This window comes from Lepisosteus platostomus, chromosome 26 (genome assembly GCF_059453375.1).
Source record: "Lepisosteus platostomus isolate fLepPlt1 chromosome 26, fLepPlt1.hap1, whole genome shotgun sequence".
In the NCBI taxonomy this organism is placed as follows: domain Eukaryota; kingdom Metazoa; phylum Chordata; class Actinopteri; order Semionotiformes; family Lepisosteidae; genus Lepisosteus; species Lepisosteus platostomus.
In genome coordinates this window covers 4,743,865-4,762,587 of record NC_142636.1, presented here as the reverse complement: position 1 = coordinate 4,762,587, position 18,723 = coordinate 4,743,865, and the positions used below count along the sequence as shown (strand labels likewise).

The 18,723-nt window shown below is 36.1% G+C and overlaps 1 protein-coding gene across 2 annotated transcripts in view; it reads left to right on the top strand.

Annotated features, from left to right (window-relative positions):
- Positions 1–1,872: 1,872 nt before the first annotated feature.
- LOC148639748 (NLR family CARD domain-containing protein 3-like) overlaps positions 1,873–18,723 on the top strand; it is a 98,008-nt gene continuing 81,157 nt past the window's right edge. The window contains exons 1-3 of one of the 2 annotated variants that reach the window (XM_088620910.1): positions 1,873–1,948; positions 3,612–3,683; positions 12,775–13,017. In XM_088620910.1, the coding sequence (XP_088477036.1) occupies positions 3,650–3,683; positions 12,775–13,017 (277 nt within the window). In that variant the 5' untranslated portion in view covers positions 1,873–1,948; positions 3,612–3,649. Of the gene's footprint in view, positions 1,949–3,611; positions 3,684–12,774; positions 13,018–18,723 lie in introns of those variants that run through there. The other variant, XM_088620911.1, reaches the window with a different exon arrangement.

Sequence of the window (18,723 nt, the reverse complement as noted above, 5' to 3'; positions counted from 1 at the left end):
ACAAGTGAATGAGTCAGAGAAATTGATGCAGATGTTTACAAAGAAAGAGGAATACAGTAATACTACCAGAAATACAAAATAGATTATATTTAGATCCTTATAATATTATTAATTTCTTAGCTACTCAATTCCCTATTAAGTGGATTCTAAAAAGCACATATTTTTATTGCAATAACGAAAGCAAGTATTCATAGCATTAATTAATATAGTTTATGACATTCAGAAATGTTATGCTCCCTTTTATTTTTATACTCAGCTACCAATATTTCTCTTTAATTGTAAAATTCCATATTAATATTAGCAATTAAATTAATATTACAGATTTAATGAAGCAATAATTTCACTGACATCTAATGCACCACAAGTGCCACCTGTCAATCATCTTTGACCAGCAAATCGCATGCTGGGGTAAAGCGCATTATAGGAAGCATGATGGCACAGTAGTTAGCATTTCTGTCTTGCAGCACTGGGACTCTGGGTTCAAGTTTAGACATGGATTGCAATCTATTTAGAATTTTCCTCCCACAGTTGAAAAACATACTGCTAGGTTAATGTGTTTCTGGAATTGGTCTTAGGTGTGAGTGTATTTGTTTTTGTCTGGCTGTATGGACAGACAAAGATGGAATGGGAAACCATCCAATGTGCACCACTCTTTTGTTTAAAACAAAAGAGCTAATAGTGGACTTTCAGAGACACAGGCCGCACACTCACAGCCCACTCAGTATTGATGGAACGGAAGTGGAAACAGTCACCAGCTTTAGGTTTTTGGGAATTCACATTTCTAATTATCTAACCTGGACTGTGAACACAGCCTCTATCTTGAAGAAGGCTCAGCAGCACCTCTATTTCCTGAGGTGCCTCAAGCGATGGGGGATTACAGTTCCTGTGTTGGTGAACTTCTACTGCTGCACCATCGAGAGAATCCTCACCAAAGGGATCACCATGTGGTACGGCAGCACCTCTTCTCGAGAGAGGAAGGCACTGCAGAGAATGGTGAATGTGGCCCAAGAGGTCATCGGCTGTGGTCTCACCGAGATTTAACAGCTCTATGAGAACCGCTGCTGTGGTAGAATTCTGGCCATCACAGAGGACAGTCACCACCCCGGGCATGAGCTCTTCACCCCACTGCCCTCAGGCAAGAGATACAAGAGCATACGGACACTTACCACTAGATTCTTCAATAGCTTCTATCCACAAGCAGTGCGATTGGGGAACACATTTAGCCATGCCCATCGGACCACACCTACACCATCTACCTCATTATAATTTCTTATTTATTGCACACCTGCAGTCATTGTTTACATGTCTGCATTGTTTACATTCAAACTGTCTACTGTTTGTATATTGTCTTGATGCACTGTCTGCACTTTGTATTTAACACTTTTTTAACAATCGAGAGACTTTCTGTAAGTAAGAATTCCATTGTACCAGTACATGTACCAGTTATATATGGCAATAAAGTTCAAGTTCAAGTTCCTCTTACCTGTTGCTTGCTGGAATGAACTCTGGCTCCTCCATGACCATGAAGTGGAAAAAATGATTAGAAAGAAATAGATGGATTATGCTTAATATTTTACATATTAACTGACCATAAAGCACTTCACAATATGGAAAAGGTAATGTCAGAGAGTTCACTGTAGAGCTGGATTAAAAAAAAAAACAGATGCAGAATAGAGTTCTAAGAAGAATGGATATCAAACTTTGTGTTTGAAAACAATAGGATTCATACTGTATGTAGATTATATGGGAGCAAATAGCCTGTCCTGTACAACATTACAGTAGTATCTGTAGATTGTAAAGGGCTTTAGAATTCAATGCATGGTTGATAAGATGTTGATTATTAACTTATCACAGGTGAACAGTAAGAGTTCCTCCTTTCAAAATTCACTATAAAAAGAAAAGACACTGATTATCTTCACACTCCTGGAGAGAATCTACTCACAGACAGGTAAGTTTAAAATATACAGTACATTGCAGGTCAATCATAAAGATATACATTTTAAAAAGTAATATGACAAAAAATAACAACATCATTTGTTTACACTGTGACTGTACACTGTTTTGTTTGTTGATTGCTAAAGAAACTTAAGTAACAATATTCTTTGAAAATATAAAGCTTGAAAGGAATGTTGATACTGATCCAGAATGTAATCCAAAATATTTATTTAAATGCATAATTTATTGTAGGGAGGAGTAAAACAAAAAAAAAATAGGTACACATAAAAAAGAAAATTCTAGAAACTGAAAACATGATATAAGACTGATTTACACAAAAAATAATGAAGAATTATTGACCCATTATTGACTGGAGGTCCATTGTATTTCTATACAATGAAATACAATAGTATTTAACAGTAAAATACTGTTGTCCATTATCTGAGACAAACCTGCCTATGAATAAAAGGTACTTTGGAGGATAGTAAGCATGTACAGTACATGATGTTCATCTAAGACTAGACATCTAAATTTATGTCTGTGGATTTTGCTTATTTGGAGAATCTGGATCTCCACAGTTTTGATTTTTCAAAGATTAAGTAACTGAAACTTTGTTTGTGATCCAAGGGATCCTTCATCCATACACCTTAAATTTAAGTTAACAAAATAATAAATAGAAAAACAAATAATAAAGTGATAATCAGATGAAACTCAACACACGGTCCAATTACTTACAGTATATGTATTTTCCTAGATTTTAGTATCTTCCCCAGAATACTTATCTCCATATTTGAGAACTGTATAATATTCTACAGACCCTGTAATACAGTAATACAGTAGGTGCAATACTATTGATACCCTCCTTTACAGTTTGAACATGAGAAACATGAGATGTATTCCATGACCTGTTGTATTGTGGTTGGAATGCAATTTTAGTTGAATATCACATGTAAATAAGTGATGGAAGCTTAAAATACTTCTATTAGCAATAATAATAATAATGCATCAGAAGCAAGGCAACTGTGACTGCAGGATGCTTCTTTTATGGCAGTTTGGATATAGGAATATTAGTGCAATATTATTTAAGTTTTGGAAGAAATAATGCTAGAATACAGTTGAACTGCTATGCACATGAGTTCACAATGCGAGTCAATAGATATTTATGTGACATACCTGCATATGACCATGGAAAGTTGAATACCACAAAGACAAACTCAAAATTATCTCTAATTATGTATCCTTTGTAAAGACTGGGTTCAAACATTCAAACTTTGATTTCTGAAACCATTTCTTTATTTTCTGTTTTCATTTAGATAAGGATCAACTCCATATGCAATACATCTGACAGTAGGAAAGCTGTTCTGAACTTAATAGTGTTTTAATCACAGCACCCATGATATTCAAACCAAATGTTTTACAGAATAAACAAAACCCCTGATCCTTGAAAAGTTTCCTTTGATATGTGAAACTTTTGTTTATTTTTTTTTTAAATATGGCACTATTACACATGCAATACTCAAGGATAGGGTGAGGCTTTTCTGCAGTCCATTGCCTTTTTACCACAGCACCCAAGATGCTCAAACCAGGTGTTTTACACTACAAACAGGATTAATAAGATTCTTGGATAAAAAAAGGTTATTTATACTATAGAAATCATAAATATATTTGTTTTACAGTGACAACAGTTATACTGGCATTTTAACCCCAAATCTCAATGTCTGAGAAGGTGATACTGGAGGAGGAAGATGGTAAGTCTGAGTTTTATTATTATTAAATCAGGTTTCATGATTTGATATATAAAAGCCATGTGGAAATGGTTCTATGCACATACAGATGTGGCCATCCAGAATGCAGTGTCAGACAACATACCACAACACAAGCTGTGACGAACAAGTCTCGCCACTCTCATTTTTTCAAATAATTTGATGCAAGACTGCACTACTCTGTAAAACTGTCAGATGGTGCAGTGAATCCAGCTTAGTGTGACAACCAAGTACATAAAAAACAAAAAAGAGGCTAGTAATTACTTGAATGATTTTCAAGAATGACTTACAGTTGCACGCAGAACTGGTACAAGTTTGCAAAGTTTGCACTGTATAAAAAGTTTTTCTTTAAGGAAAGCAAACCTTTGCCACAGCAATTCTGCAATAATTCAGATGAAAATGTTTCAAAATGATTCACAATATGCTGTTTTCAGTGTTTTTCTCTGTAATTTCATGCAAGTTTTCATTTTGCATTTTTTATTCATATTGTTTCATGTCAAAATACTTTGTGTCACGTCCTCTGCAGCTAGAGGGCGCTCCTACTCTTTCCTGTCTCATTTACGGTTATTTGCTGTCCTTCTGGTGTGTCTCTCTCTCTGGGGCTATATATTTTTGGCTCTTTCAGTTGTCTGGGCTCAGCATTGACGTTCGGATGTCCTGAGACCCGCCTACCACCAGGTCGCCCCATGTCTGCTACCTGAGGGCATAGGTTTCTATACGGCACTCCTGAACTCTTTGACTAACGAGCCCAGGGCTTTTTCCCGTCTCGCCGCTACGCATAGGGTCATTTTTGCTCTCCTTCCTCTCCACAGTCAGTTCATCCAGTTTTTCAGACACCCGTGACACTTTGGGTTTATTTGATTTTACTTGCTCTGCGAGCAATTACAATATTATCAATTGTAAATATGTGTTTATATATATATAAAACACTTTTTCACAGAGTAATGGAAAATGTAATGCTTGCAGATTTTAATGTAGCACATTTAAGCAGAGTGATGCATTGGTGGTTCACCAACCAAGCAGGTTGTTCTTTAACACTACATTACACTACATTGCAGTCCATTGCCCATTACCACTATATGGACAATAAAATAAAAAAAACAAATGTCAAAATTTTTCCAAAACATCTTCTTGTGATATTTTAGCTGCTAAGTTACATAATTCCATATTAATATTACTATTAAGTGGTATTAAATCATTACAACTTTTTTGTTGGTTCTTACTAAGTGGTGTTCTTACTACGAATTCTTAGAAAATTATAAAACATTATTACTTTTTTATGAAGTACAGTATATAAACTTTATAATGTTAGAACACGCACATTAAAACCATAACCCCTGTCACCGAGTTAGACTTTGATGCATAAAATATTTATGACGAAGGTGGAATACTGTTGTGTACTTTTTTATATTTAGCTACCACTACCATGTACTGTGTGTACTGTTGTAACAGAAGAAATAAGGTTCTTGATCCCGAGATGAAGTGAAACAGATGAGTTTATTGCATGCAAGGAACAATAAAGCCGAAGTCTTGTTTCCCGCAAGAAACAACAAAACCGAAGTATTGTTCAACGTACTGTTACAAACTTTTGGGTTATATACAGTTTTCTTCTCCGTTTCTGACGTCACTCGGTCTGATGGTAAAGAGGGGGGTTCATGGTATTTGGCCAGTTTATGATGTTCTGGGCAAATGGTCAGTTTAACATTACACCCAGGGGGGTTCCTAGCTGGCATCTGCAATCCTTATCAGTTAACCCCCTTTCCTGCCATAAACCCCTGCTTGTGACTTGGAAGTCTAAACCCCCTACAGAAAAGATTAAATACAAACCCCCGTCTTCACATCTTTCTTCAGTACATAGGCATGTATTACATTATACTACTGTTTTTATTTTAATAAAACTAAAATTGTAATCTAAAATTTACCTTTAGATTTTCTCTATGTGGATGTTAACCTGAAAGAGTTTACATCCATTCACACGCTACAGTATAATGACAAACTGTTTTTTATATATCGAACTGAGCAATCTTGCATTTATAAAATATACCTACTTTTTAGTTTAATATTGTCCCTCAGCATTGACCAGGATTCAAAACCAGGCGTTTTCTGGTGACAGCCAAAATGTTCCACATGCCACGTTAAGGTTTCACTGCTCCACCTGGTGGTTTTACATAGTAGTGCCCCACAACTGAGTATTTTTAAAAAGCTGTGGTACCCTGAACTGCAAAGTACTGCAGTATCCCCCGCACATTCAGAATTGCTGGATATGTAATGTACAAAAACAGTTATGTAATATAATTACTTATATAATCACTTGTAAAACAGTGGTGCTAGTTATCACATATAGATGAAAGCAGTCTGCAAGAACACTGCTAATCAGTATGATACTGTATATATACAGATGCAGCCATTCAAAACAAGCGGGCGATACGGCATTATTTGGCGGTGCGCTTTACGCAGTCTACCGTGAGTTACCGTAAATTCTCCTATAATACCGCAACTAAAATAATAGTATCCGGAATTTCCGCAAGGTGGAGCTAATAAAGCTCAACCTCTCATGTTTGAGCTGTCACCATCAAAGTCTTTAATGAAGATATTACTAATAGTATTAATAATGAATGACCTTGGACAAGCTGTAAACTCAAAGTATTGCCTTTGTCCACATTCTTTTTTTCATTGACCATCTTTGTAAAAGTAACACCACAGCATTTCGCAATCACGCATTTGTTTCCAATCATGCAAAGTACAGTAATTTTTGAGAATCAATTCACCATGCCTTTCACATGCTCATAAAAGAGATTGATTTAGGAACATAAACATATTACTGTATGCAAACTGTACTGTATACAGGATGTATATGTATATTTAATGTCTTTACTGTGCCTGTTTAAGTATTGAATATTTATATGGAATTTTACCACTGAAGGTAAATTTAAAGACGATCTGTCAGAGCGCAATGAAACCTATTACTCGATTCTTATGGACTCCCAGTCCCGCCAGGGATTAAAAAATAACATGGAATCGCATATCTAAAGAAATAACAGTATACAGTAACTATGTTCATGCACAAACAATAGCATGTTACATTATTAATTTGGGGGTCTCCTCTTGCCAGAAAGTGCTAAATTACATTTTGCCACAACACTCCATACTCAACAACGATAATTCACAAACTGCCAGAACATGTAACTCCACATTCCCAAATAGACCTCATTTCCATAGCCCCGCCCCTTATGCGAAACCAACATCCCTCCCCTGTTCTCTCTCTCCGCTGGCGTTTGTAATAGTTTTTATTTTAACATAAATTTTAGCAAAGTCATGTATTTTAAAAATCTTAAGATTTCTTTATTTAGTGGTTTCATTAGTGACAAAGGCTAAACTTTCTTGGAAAAATGTCTTTTATGTAAACCATGTTTGCTATTTATTCATTTAGGACTAGAATATGTTCATTGTCTTCCAATGAAAGAAGGGTTCCTTTCGCCGTAGTTGACATTAGAAGCTTGCCACGCCCAGACCGTTACACCAACGCATTAGCATGTTAAAGCGATTTCATTGAGGAGCCTAGCTTTCTTAACTAGTAAGTACTGTACTTCCTTGGTTTTGGAGCGGGGAGGTGTCTTTCGCTGGAAATCTCGCCCCCCTCTACTTTGAAAATACCTGTGAAACCGGTTTAATTCGTCACAGCCAGCACTCCTGCTGGCCGCCCACATGTTATGCTCTTCGTTAATGTCTAAGACGGAACACATCATTATATCTCATTTTGTATTTCTTAAAAAAAAATCGTTTGCCCAGCCTAACAGTATTGTTGTTATTGTTTTTATCCTGTAAAGCGCTTTGAGGAGACAGCTTTAAAGGCGCCATATACAATAAAGTTAATTATTATTACTTTTGTTAATTTGCTGGACAGAGAGGTGAACATTGTTACGCAGAAGACAAAGGTAGCGATTTACGTTGCATTGTGCATTGTGCTGCTGTAATACAGTTTTAAATAATTAAAAGTCTAAACAGTATCAGCTTTATTTATGGGTTTTAAAAAAAGGCGATTTAAATGCGATTTAAATCAATATAAATGTTTATATTGTAACGCCTAGGTGACTATTCATTGTTATTAAAATGACTTAAATTCGATCATGTTGTGATATTTAGAAATATAAATTTGTTTGGTGCGAGTGAGGTTTTTGTAATCTCTGACCCAGGGAAACGTTTTATTTTTTCAAAGAAATGTTTGTTAAAAAAAAAAGTCATGGCTCCAGCAGGATTCAAACACAGAGTGTGTGACGTGGGAGTCAGGAACCTAACCCATAGCGCCACCAGCAAGGTCACATGGAAATTGCTGAAAAAGCACTACAGAAACATTCATATCAACAGACAATGTACAGCCTGTACTATTCTTGTGTTGCGGTACATGAATATAATCATATCGTTATTAAATACGCGATTCCATATTATATTCCCTTTTAATCAAATTCTAAAAGTATGCTTGTTGACTCCAGTATCACGTTAGTTAAAGACTTCGAAGCTTAAAATGTTTAGGGAGAAATGGAATACTGGTGTGTATTTTTTCTTTAAAGTACCGAGACCAGCCATATACTGTATGTTTATGTTCCAAAATTAATATAGTTTATGGCCTTCACACGCGTTACAGTATGCTCCTATTCTTTTTATGCTCAGGTACTAAGATTTCCCTTCAGCGGTAAAATTCCATATAAATATTCAATACTAAAACGGGCACAGTAAAGACATTTACTGTAAATCTTTGTACGACCGACCAACAGACCATGAGTGCCCCTATCGGTCAACCAATCACATACCGCGGTATTTTGCGTCATCGCGCATCATGATGTGTCTCCTCTATAACTCTTCAGTTTACAGAGAAATTCCGCCAGAGCCTCGCGTTTTTTTATCACCTCTTTTTACAATGTAAAAAGAACATTCCAATGTTAATGCGACATGGAAAATATTATTAATAATGTAGTGCTTTCAGGCTCATGCCTTATCCCATTGGGGGATCAAACCCAGGCCTCTGGTATCACTCAACAAGGAACCAGACAGTTGAGGTACAGTGAGATCTGTCCAACAGATCAGGTCCCTGCTATCACATGAAAGGCAGTTACATCACTGCGCTGGCAAGCTGGCTCGCACAATACCTGTAATATTGTAATATAATGTCGGCCATACAGCATACACGTTACTGAAGCTGAAAGTTTAGCCTTTGTCACTAATGAAACCACTAAATCATTGTTGCCAAAGTAAATACAAATAATAAAATTAACAAGAAACAAAACAAAAAATAAAAATAAAATAAAATCTACATATCATGAAATATTTACATATACTGTAAACATATTGAGCATTAGTGGGAGACAGATTCACTGTTCCTCAGGCTGTGACAGGAGATCACATACTGGGCTGCCAGTTCAACTGAGTTCCCGCCTCCCTCTCCCAGTAGGATTGGGACCCATTGTGATTCTGGCAGGTGTGGGAACTCTGGGATTAGATTTCTGAAATTAGGGAAGAATGTTTCTCTAATCCCAGAGTATCTGTCACAGTGCAGTAGGAAGTGCACCTCTGTCTCTATTTCTCCCCACTGGCAGTGGGAGATCACCCTGTCCTCTCTGGGCAGGTCTGCCTGTGTCGTCCAGTTTCTATGGCCAGGCTGTGGTCACTGAGCCTGTACTTCATCAGGATCTGTTTCTTTTTGTTGTTTCTTATCTTGGTCAAATATTCGGCTAGTGTGTATTGTCTGTTTAGGGTTCTGTAGCATTCCAGTTTATGTTGTGTTTGTGTGTGTGTGTCCCAGTATGTGAGATATTGCTGTTTGATCTGTGCTGTGATGTGCTTGAGTCTGACTTGTGGTGCTCTAGCAGTGCTGTCCTGAAGCTGGTTAGTGTCAGTGTTGCTCAGGCCAGTGATCCTCAGGACCAGCTGGCTCAGGGGGCTCTGTTTTGGGCTCAGCTCTTGGCTCAGCAGGGCTTTGTGGTGGAAGGAATTTTGGTAGCTGTTTTTTAGTTGTAGCTAATACTTAAATAATCTTTTCTGTATGTTTATCAATAGTGGGTACATCTCTCTCTCTGCTGGCGCTCGGGCATGGGGGTTGTGCTGGCTGTGCCGAAAAATAAAAGTGCAGCTTTTCAGTCAACAAATTTCTGAATCACTGAGCTAGTCCTTGTCGAACCCAAAAATACTACAATATATATTCTGAAATTAGGGAAGAATGTTTCTCTAATCCCAGAGTATCTGTCACAGTGCAGTAGGAAGTGCACCTCTGTCTCTATTTCTCCCCACTGGCAGTGGGAGATCACCCTGTCCTCTCTGGGCAGGTCTGCCTGTGTCGCCCAGTTTCTATGGCCAGGCTGTGGTCACTGAGCCTGTTTAGGGTTCTGTAGCATTCCAGTTTATGTTGTGTTTGTGTGTGTGTGTCCCAGTATGTGAGATATTGCTGTTTGATCTGTGCTGTGATGTGCTTGAGTCTGACTTGTGGTGCTCTAGCAGTGCTGTCCTGAAGCTGGTTAGTGTCAGTGTTGCTCAGGCCAGTGAGCCTCAGGACCAGCTGGCTCAGGGGGCTCTCTTTTGGGCTCAGCTCTTGGCTCAGCAGGGCTTTGTGGTGGAAGGAATTTTGGTAGCTGTTTTTTAGTTGTAGCTAATACTTAAATAATCTTTTCTGTATGTTTATCAATGGTGGGTACATCTCTCTCTCTGCTGGCGCTCGGGCATGGGGGTTGTGCTGGCTGTGCCGAAAAATAAAAGTGCAGCTTTTCAGTCAACAAATTTCTGAATCACTGAGCTAGTCCTTGTCGAACCCAAAAATACTACAATATATATTTCTAAATATCACCGGGTTGTTGCGGGTTGTTCGCACTATTTCTCGCATTGTGAACGTATGTACACAGTGGTCCCACAGGGTGTAGGGCGCAAACCCAAGTGAGCCCGAAAGCGCTACATTATTAAAAATATCTTCTGTGTCGCATTGACATTGGAATGTTCTTTTTTAAAGTGTAAAAAGAGGCGATGCACAATGTGTCTCCTCTATAACTCTTTATTTACAGAGAAATTCTGCCAGAACCTCACAACATTGTCCAATAATACTTTTCTTGTGTCTAATTTTTAGCTAAGCAGGATTTGAGCTACAGGCCATAAAAAACCAGGATTAACTTTTTTCTGTCTCTTTCTCACCTGCTGCGATTCGGGTGTTAATAAAACGTGTTTACAAAGAAAGTGGAATACAGTAATAATACTAGCTATATAAATAGATATATTTAGATCCTTAAATTAATATTGTTATTAATTTCTCTAGATACATGATTTCATATTATATCCCCTAATAATTAAATTATTAAAAATAATTTTAAAAGTATGAGTTTCTTTTACTGTGATAATGAGCACAAGTATTCATGGCAAATGGTAATCACTTAACTTTGAACGTTTTGTGATATTTAGAAATATCAACAAATTCAATATAGTGTTGATAATATTTATTATCAGTAATAATGACAGTAGTAGCAACTTGAAATTATTCGTTGTTATTAATAAATGAATCAGCTATGAACATGTTGTGATATTTAGAAATTAAAAAAATGTCAATATAGTTTCCATAATATTTGCTATTTTAGTTTTTTAAAGAAATGTTTATTTGTTAAAAGCAAACTCATGGCAACAGCTGGGCTTGAACTGCCACCCCCAGGCATATAAGGCACAGACATAATCACATGGAGAGGAGTGAAACTGAAACAGAAATATCCAAAGAAAGTGTACTACTGTGATAATTTGAGCTACAGTACATTAATATAATTATACCGTTATTAATTTATTTAGATATGCGATTCCATATTATATTCCCTATTAATCAAATTCTAAAAGCATGTTTTTGTTCACTGCAATAACGAGCGTATTCGCAGAAAAGGTTAAAACATTATAGATTTTTACAAAGTATGTGAACTTAATATCATCAGAAGAACCACGTAAAAATGTTTCCAAAATAAACACATGTAAGACTATGATGCTTAAATGTTTAGGAAGAAAGTGGAATACTTTATACTACCAATGCCAGCCATATACAGTTTACATAATATGTTTATGTTCCTAAATTAATATAGTTTATGAGCATGTGAAAGGCATGGTGAATCGGAGATTCTCAAAACTTACTTTGTATGATTGGAAACGAATATGTGATTGGATCAATGAAATGCTGTGGTGTTATTTTTTAAAAATAAAGTATTTTTATTTACAAAGACGGTTATAAAGAAAGTGGACCACTGTAATACTTTGAGTTTACAGCCTGTCCAAGGTCATTCATTATTAATACTATTAGTAATATCTTTCGTAAAGACTTTGATGCATAAAATATTTCTGCATAAATATATTTATGATAAAGGTGGTAGGTTGTGTACTTTTGTCTAGTTGAGCAATCTTGCTTTTATAAAATATACCGACTTTTTTATGTTTAATGATTAACATGCTGTAATACACAGTTTAAAATTATTAAAAGTCTAAAGAGTATACAACTTAAATTCTTAATTGGACAAAGACTGTTCTTAAGCAGTGACCAGGATTTGAAACCAGGCATTTTCTGGTGACAGCTCAAATGCTGTATATGAAAGGTTAAGCTTTTTTAGCTCCACCTGGCAGTTTTTCAAGATGCTATTATCATAAACTTGGTATGTTACGGTATGAAGCGATATGGCGCGTTATGACGCGCTGGGACATGATACGCCCACTGTGTTTTACTGCAGCCTACCTCGCTCGTTTTGAATGGCTGCATCTGTATACGTTGCCTTCCAAAATTATTTACCCCCCTTCTTATAATGTCCCATTTTGCTGTATTACAAAATGAGGTATACAATTTTTAAAATGAATATAAAATGAACATTTTACAGTGGAGGAGTTTATTAGATTATTTTTAGTTTAACAAATTAATTTAATTTAATTTAACAAACATGGGAAACGATTGGAGTGGGTGAATAGTTTTGCCAAGAAATCTAAATACACAATGCTAACTTCAAAGCCTGGTTTAATGGAATGCCTTCTAACCAAAATATTTGTTATATTTGTCCCTTTTTCTCTTCTTTTCTCTTCACTGCAGTTGTTCACTATGTGGACAGTCATAGGGCTTCCCTCATTCAGAAGGTATGCGAAGTTGAGCCCATTGCAGACATTCTGCTTACACAGAAAATAATTAATCAGGAGACATATGCAAACCTCTGTGCTTCCAATACCAACCAGAAAAAAATGAGAGTGCTTTATTCTGCTCTGGAAAGTGGCCCGAGAGCAAAAATGGCATTTTACAAGGCCCTACAAAAGTACAATTATGTTGGCCATCCACCAGGTAAGACATTTTTTTTGTTTGAAAATTCTCCTTTTCCTGACTTTATAATCATATTGAAAAAATGTTCAGTCTACGTTTTAATGTAAAAAACTACTTTACTTCATATGTATACATAGTGTTTTATTTCCTTTACCTTATGTTTGTAGATAAATACCACAACAAAACACTGTACCAAGCAAAATAAGTTAAGAGCCTTCCATTTAATTTACTGCAGCTGTTATGGCATTTTAACTCGTTTTCATCCCCACACTTATTTTAAGAAATAACAGCCCAGCATAACACCTACAAAACTGAACGTTTTACAATACACTGGAGTTAAAGCATATTTGCTGCAAAATACATATTTTCTGTAGCCTATGTGTTCCTTAATTCTTGCAAAAGCAATATTTCTTAATGAAAATAAGGGGATGAGGTAATCTTTGGTAATATGATATTTGCTAATCTTTCAGCATCTCTGATCATTACCATCTGATGCTTTGATTCCCAGAGGATGTTTGTTACTTTTGTCTTTCTGCCACCCCAAGTACTGCTTCATGTTTTCTCTGGTAGGACATAGGTATATATCCTATAGTTCAATCTAACCCTTTATCTCCTGCACTACCTCAATTCCCCATGGTAGAGGACAGACCATGAGGTTACTCCTAAAGTTACTAAGGAGGCTGTTCAAATGTGAATTTAAATAATTACTGACCTTCTTTCACATTTCACATATCCCATTTGTGCTGGTGATGGTATTACCAATGAGACTAGTTTCTATAATCCTTTACAGAGTCTACCAGCCTCTTTGCTATTCCTTTTCCTACAAATGCAGCAGTCTAGAATGTGTCAGATATCATGCATCATACCTCAGTAAATGCCACAGCAAGACAAGCAGCAGCATGTTACAGCATTTTTATTTTTTCAAATAATCCGATGCAGGACAGATTAAGCAACTAGTGTAGGCGAGGTAAACCCTGGATGGGACGCCAGTCCATTGCAGGACACACAGTATAAAATATCCAGATGTAGCAATTCAAAATGCGTGGTAAAACCCTGTACCCAGGCAAATAATCTGCGACGTACTGCGGTACATGATTGGCTAGACAAAAAGACCGGCAGGTGGCACTTGTGGTGCATTAGGTGTTAGTGAAATGATTGCTTCTCTTTACTGTGCAGATTTAAATCCACTTAATATGGAATATTAATATGGAATTTTACAACTAAAGGGAAATTTTGATAGCTGAGCATAAAAATAAGAGGAGCATATAATCTTTGAAGGTCATAAACGATATTAATTTAGCAATATAAATATATTATACATACTGTATATTGCTGGTAGTGGTAGTTGAAATAAAAAATACACTACAGTGTTCCACTTTCTTCATAAACATTTTAAGCGTCAAAGTCTTTCACTGGTTACTTACTGTTGTGGTTATTTTGGAAAAAAAATTACGTGCTCCTTCTGACTATATTAAGTTTATAAAAGTTAAAAAGTTATAATGTTTTAACTTTTTTATGAATACTTGCCCTTGTTATTGCAGTAAAATGTATACTTTTCAGAATCCGCTTAATAGGGAATATAATATGGAATCGCGTATCCAAAGAAATTAATAACGATATTTAAGCATCTATATATATTTATATAGCTTAAAGTATTATCATATTCCACTTTCTTTGTAAACTTCTGCATCAACTTCAACTGGAAGGTCAAATCCCAGTCAAGGCATGTGTTTTTCTTGCAAAAAAAAAAAACTATTTAAAAACAATAAAGTAGTGAAAATGATGTACATTAAATGTTATTTTATTTTTGTATATCGCAATGTTCAATAAATAAATTGAAAACAGTTAAATAAAAAAAACAGTTTTAATTTAGGTAACAATAACAGGTTTAATTCAATTCAATTCAAAATACTGCATCCCAATGGGGCAATTCAAGACAAGCCTTTACAACAAGTCTTAAAACGAAATACCATATATTACAATTACAATCGAGAATAACAAAGCGATATTAAAAACACCACTGCAACAGAACTATAATAACATAACTGATCAGTATTAAAAATATTAAATTATTAATAACAATTTCAAACTGTTTGTATTTATCACTGTATTCACAACTTTTTATTTCTTATACTCCTGTTTTTGAGACGGGGTGCTTTAGATATCAACAACTCCACCAACAAATGATACAGAGCCTTCAAACCACAGGCATTTTAAAGATTGCGATTTGTGAAAATTGTAACGTTTTTTTTAAACAATATCTAGTACCTGGTTGCAGTTTTAGAAACCTTTGATTGAATAAAGCAGATCACAGATGTAAAATTAATTAGCATTATGCTACATTTTTATGCAGCAGTAGAAGTGTTCTGAAGTCTCTCAAAAACATAAATGTAACAATATTGTATGACACAATGGACAACTGATTCTTTTAATTTTAATGAAAATCAAGAATAAGAAACAATAGCGTGTCAATACCTAAATTAGACATTGCATTTAAAATCAATGAAAAAAACAGGTTTAGATAGTTATTTATGGGTTTATATAGTTATTAACACTTTTTATGCACAAAAATGGGTGATTTTTCTTCCAAGTGATCAGCTTAGAATCTTTGTGTAAGCTGTAAGTTTTTTTACTTATTAAACATTTTAAAAACTTTGATTTTGTAAACACAACACGCATATAGTACAGACAAAATTCCTTCTCCACTCTTCTTGTGGTGTGAAGCAAACAGCAGGTCACTGAGGAAACAGCACACCACCCACTGAGCTCCATCAGAGAAGAGGCAGCACATAAACACCATTCTGCAGCTTGGAATGCTAATGGCACTGGGCGTGTCTGCCTTTAAAATGTAATAATGGACCGTAAATCATTTCTTTTAACTTGAAGTCTTTTAAAGATTATTTAACATAACTTTCTCACCAGTTAGTGTTATAATTGAAATCATCATTAAATAAAGCAGATGCTTATTGTACTTCCTAATGACATCATACACTGTTTCTAACACTCCCCCCCATGCTCTGTAAATTTCTGCAACTGGCAATCAATTGATCACCCAAGGTTTGCAAATTCTGTTCTGTCCTCCTTATCTTGTTTCTCTTCCTCTGACCCTCTAGAGGACAAAATACAGTTACTTAAAAGTGCTCTACCCTTAACACCCTTGCTCCTTTAAAAACTTGAACCATTTCCTTCTCTCGCCCTGCTCCCTGGTACAACAACCATCTGTGATCCATGAAGGCAGCCTCTTGCAAACTTGAGCATAGGTGGCGTCTTTCTGGCCTAAACGTACATTATCAGAATTGGAGAGATTACTTGTCTGAATATACGGTTACTATAGAGCCTGCTAGATCCGCCTACTTCTCTCACATCATTGAAAATCACCAAAGCAACCCCAGACATCTTTTCTCCACCATCTATAGACTGCTCAAGCAAAACTGCCCCAACCATATTACCTGCCTCACCGCAACTTTGCAACACATTCTTAGATTTCTTTAGTTCTAGGATTGACAACATCCAGCATCACATTCTCTCCACTACACATATCATTTCCATACCTCCTCCCTCCTCATCCAACTTCTCTGGTTCCTTTCTCTCCAGCGTCTCTCTTCTTGACTCAGCATCCCTCAATAAACTAGTTACACGCATGAAACCCACCACATCTATTTTAGATCCCATTCCCACCACTTTATTTCAGTCCTGTTTTTCTTCTCTATTCTCTCCCATTGTCCTCAATATTATACATGAAACCATGAGCACTGGCATTGTACCAACGGTCCTTAAAACTGTTGCCATTACCCCCGTGTCAAAAAAGCCTAACATGGCTCTCGACAACCTTAACAATTTCCGCCCCATCTCCGACTTACCTTTTCTTGCAAAAAATCTAGAACGTGCTGTCACACTTCAGTTACATAACCACCTCATGACAATCAACCTTTTCGAACCTCTCCAATCTGGCTTCCGTCAACTTCACAGCACAGGAACCCCCCTGGTCAAAGTCACAAACGATCTTCTAATAGCTTCTGATTCTGATTCTCTCCATACTCATCCTTCTTGATCTCAGTGCTGCCTTTAACACTGTTGACCATGACATCTTATTTTCTTGTCTTGAGACTGTGTTTGGAGTCTCTGACACTGCTCTCAAATGGTTCAAATCTTACCTCACTGATCGCTGTCACTTTGTCTCTCTTAATGGGTATAGGTCTGAGATTGGTCTTGTTAAGTCTGGTGTTCCTCAGGGCTCAATACTGGGCCCCTTGCTCTTCAGCATTTACATGTTTCCATTTGGTCAGCTTTTAAGATCACATGGCCTCAGCTTTCATTTCTATGCTGACGATACTCAAATATACATCCATACCAAACACTGATGTGGCTGTCTCTATTCTATCTAATTGCATCTCTGACATAAAAATTTGGATGACTCAAAATTTCCTTCATCTTAACTGTGACAAGACTGAAGTCATGCTTATTGGCACCCCCCATCAACTTCGTAAAGCCAGTCCTGTAGCCCTATCTGTAGATGGTTCTGTACTTGAGCTTCAATCTAAATTGAAAAACCTTGGGGTTATACAGTATTTGATTCTGGCTTAACATTCAACTCACATGTGCAGCATATTGTCAAAACATCTTTTTTTCACCTCAGAAATATCGCTAGACTATGCCCTATGCTATCACTATCTGTGGCTGAAAAGCTGATCAACACATTTGTGTTCTCTCCAATTGACTACTGTAATGCTCTACTCAATGGGGTATCTAAATCTACTTTGAACAAACTGCAGTATCTCCAAAATCCAACAGCAAGAATCCTGACCAGGTCTAGTGCAAATGATCACATTACTCCTATCCTGGAGTCCTTGTACTGGCTTCCGGTCAAATTCCATGTAGACTTTAAAATCCTCATGCTCACCTATAAGGCTCTGCATGGCTTGGCACCTCAGTAACTGTCTGAACTATCATCACCCTACTCCCTACCTCGCAAGCTTCGCTCTTCTAATTCTGCTCTCCTTACTGTCCCCCAAGCCCATCTACATTGTATGGGTGACAGGGCATTCTCCTGTTATGCCCCCAAGCCCTGGAACTCTCTCCCCAAGGATATCAGAGAATCACCTTCTCTAAACTCCTTCAAATCCAGACTCAAAACCCTCTTCGTTAGAAAATCCTTTACTTAACTGGTTCCATTCTTCACTCCTCTGCTTTTCTTAGTACCACCATTCACGGTCTCCTCTGTATATTGTAAATTGTTTTATCTTGTGTATTCTTTTTATTTATTGTTGTTGTCATTATGTAAAGCACTTTGAGAAGCCACCTTTAAAGGCACTATATAAAATAACGTTTATTATTATTATTATTATTATTATTATTATTATTATTATTATTATTATTATTATTATTACATGTGGAAACATTATACATTTTAATAGTTTTTAGTTTTTTATCCATTTTAGAAAAGTTTAATCTATACAAATACCACATACTCTTCTTAATTGTATTTCTGAATGTTATGTCACACTTAGTTCAATATTTTATGTACATCTAAATAAGAAAGTCAGGTGTTAGCATAAACTATTAGTAATCAATAAAATGTAAAATTTGCACTGTAAATATAAAAAAATTGCACATACATTTTTGCACTTCTTCCAGATGTTGTAAAAACATTAACATTTACAAGACTTTGTTCATATATACATTAAATCTGACTTTCAGAAAATAAGTAAAATACAAACTTATAAAGTA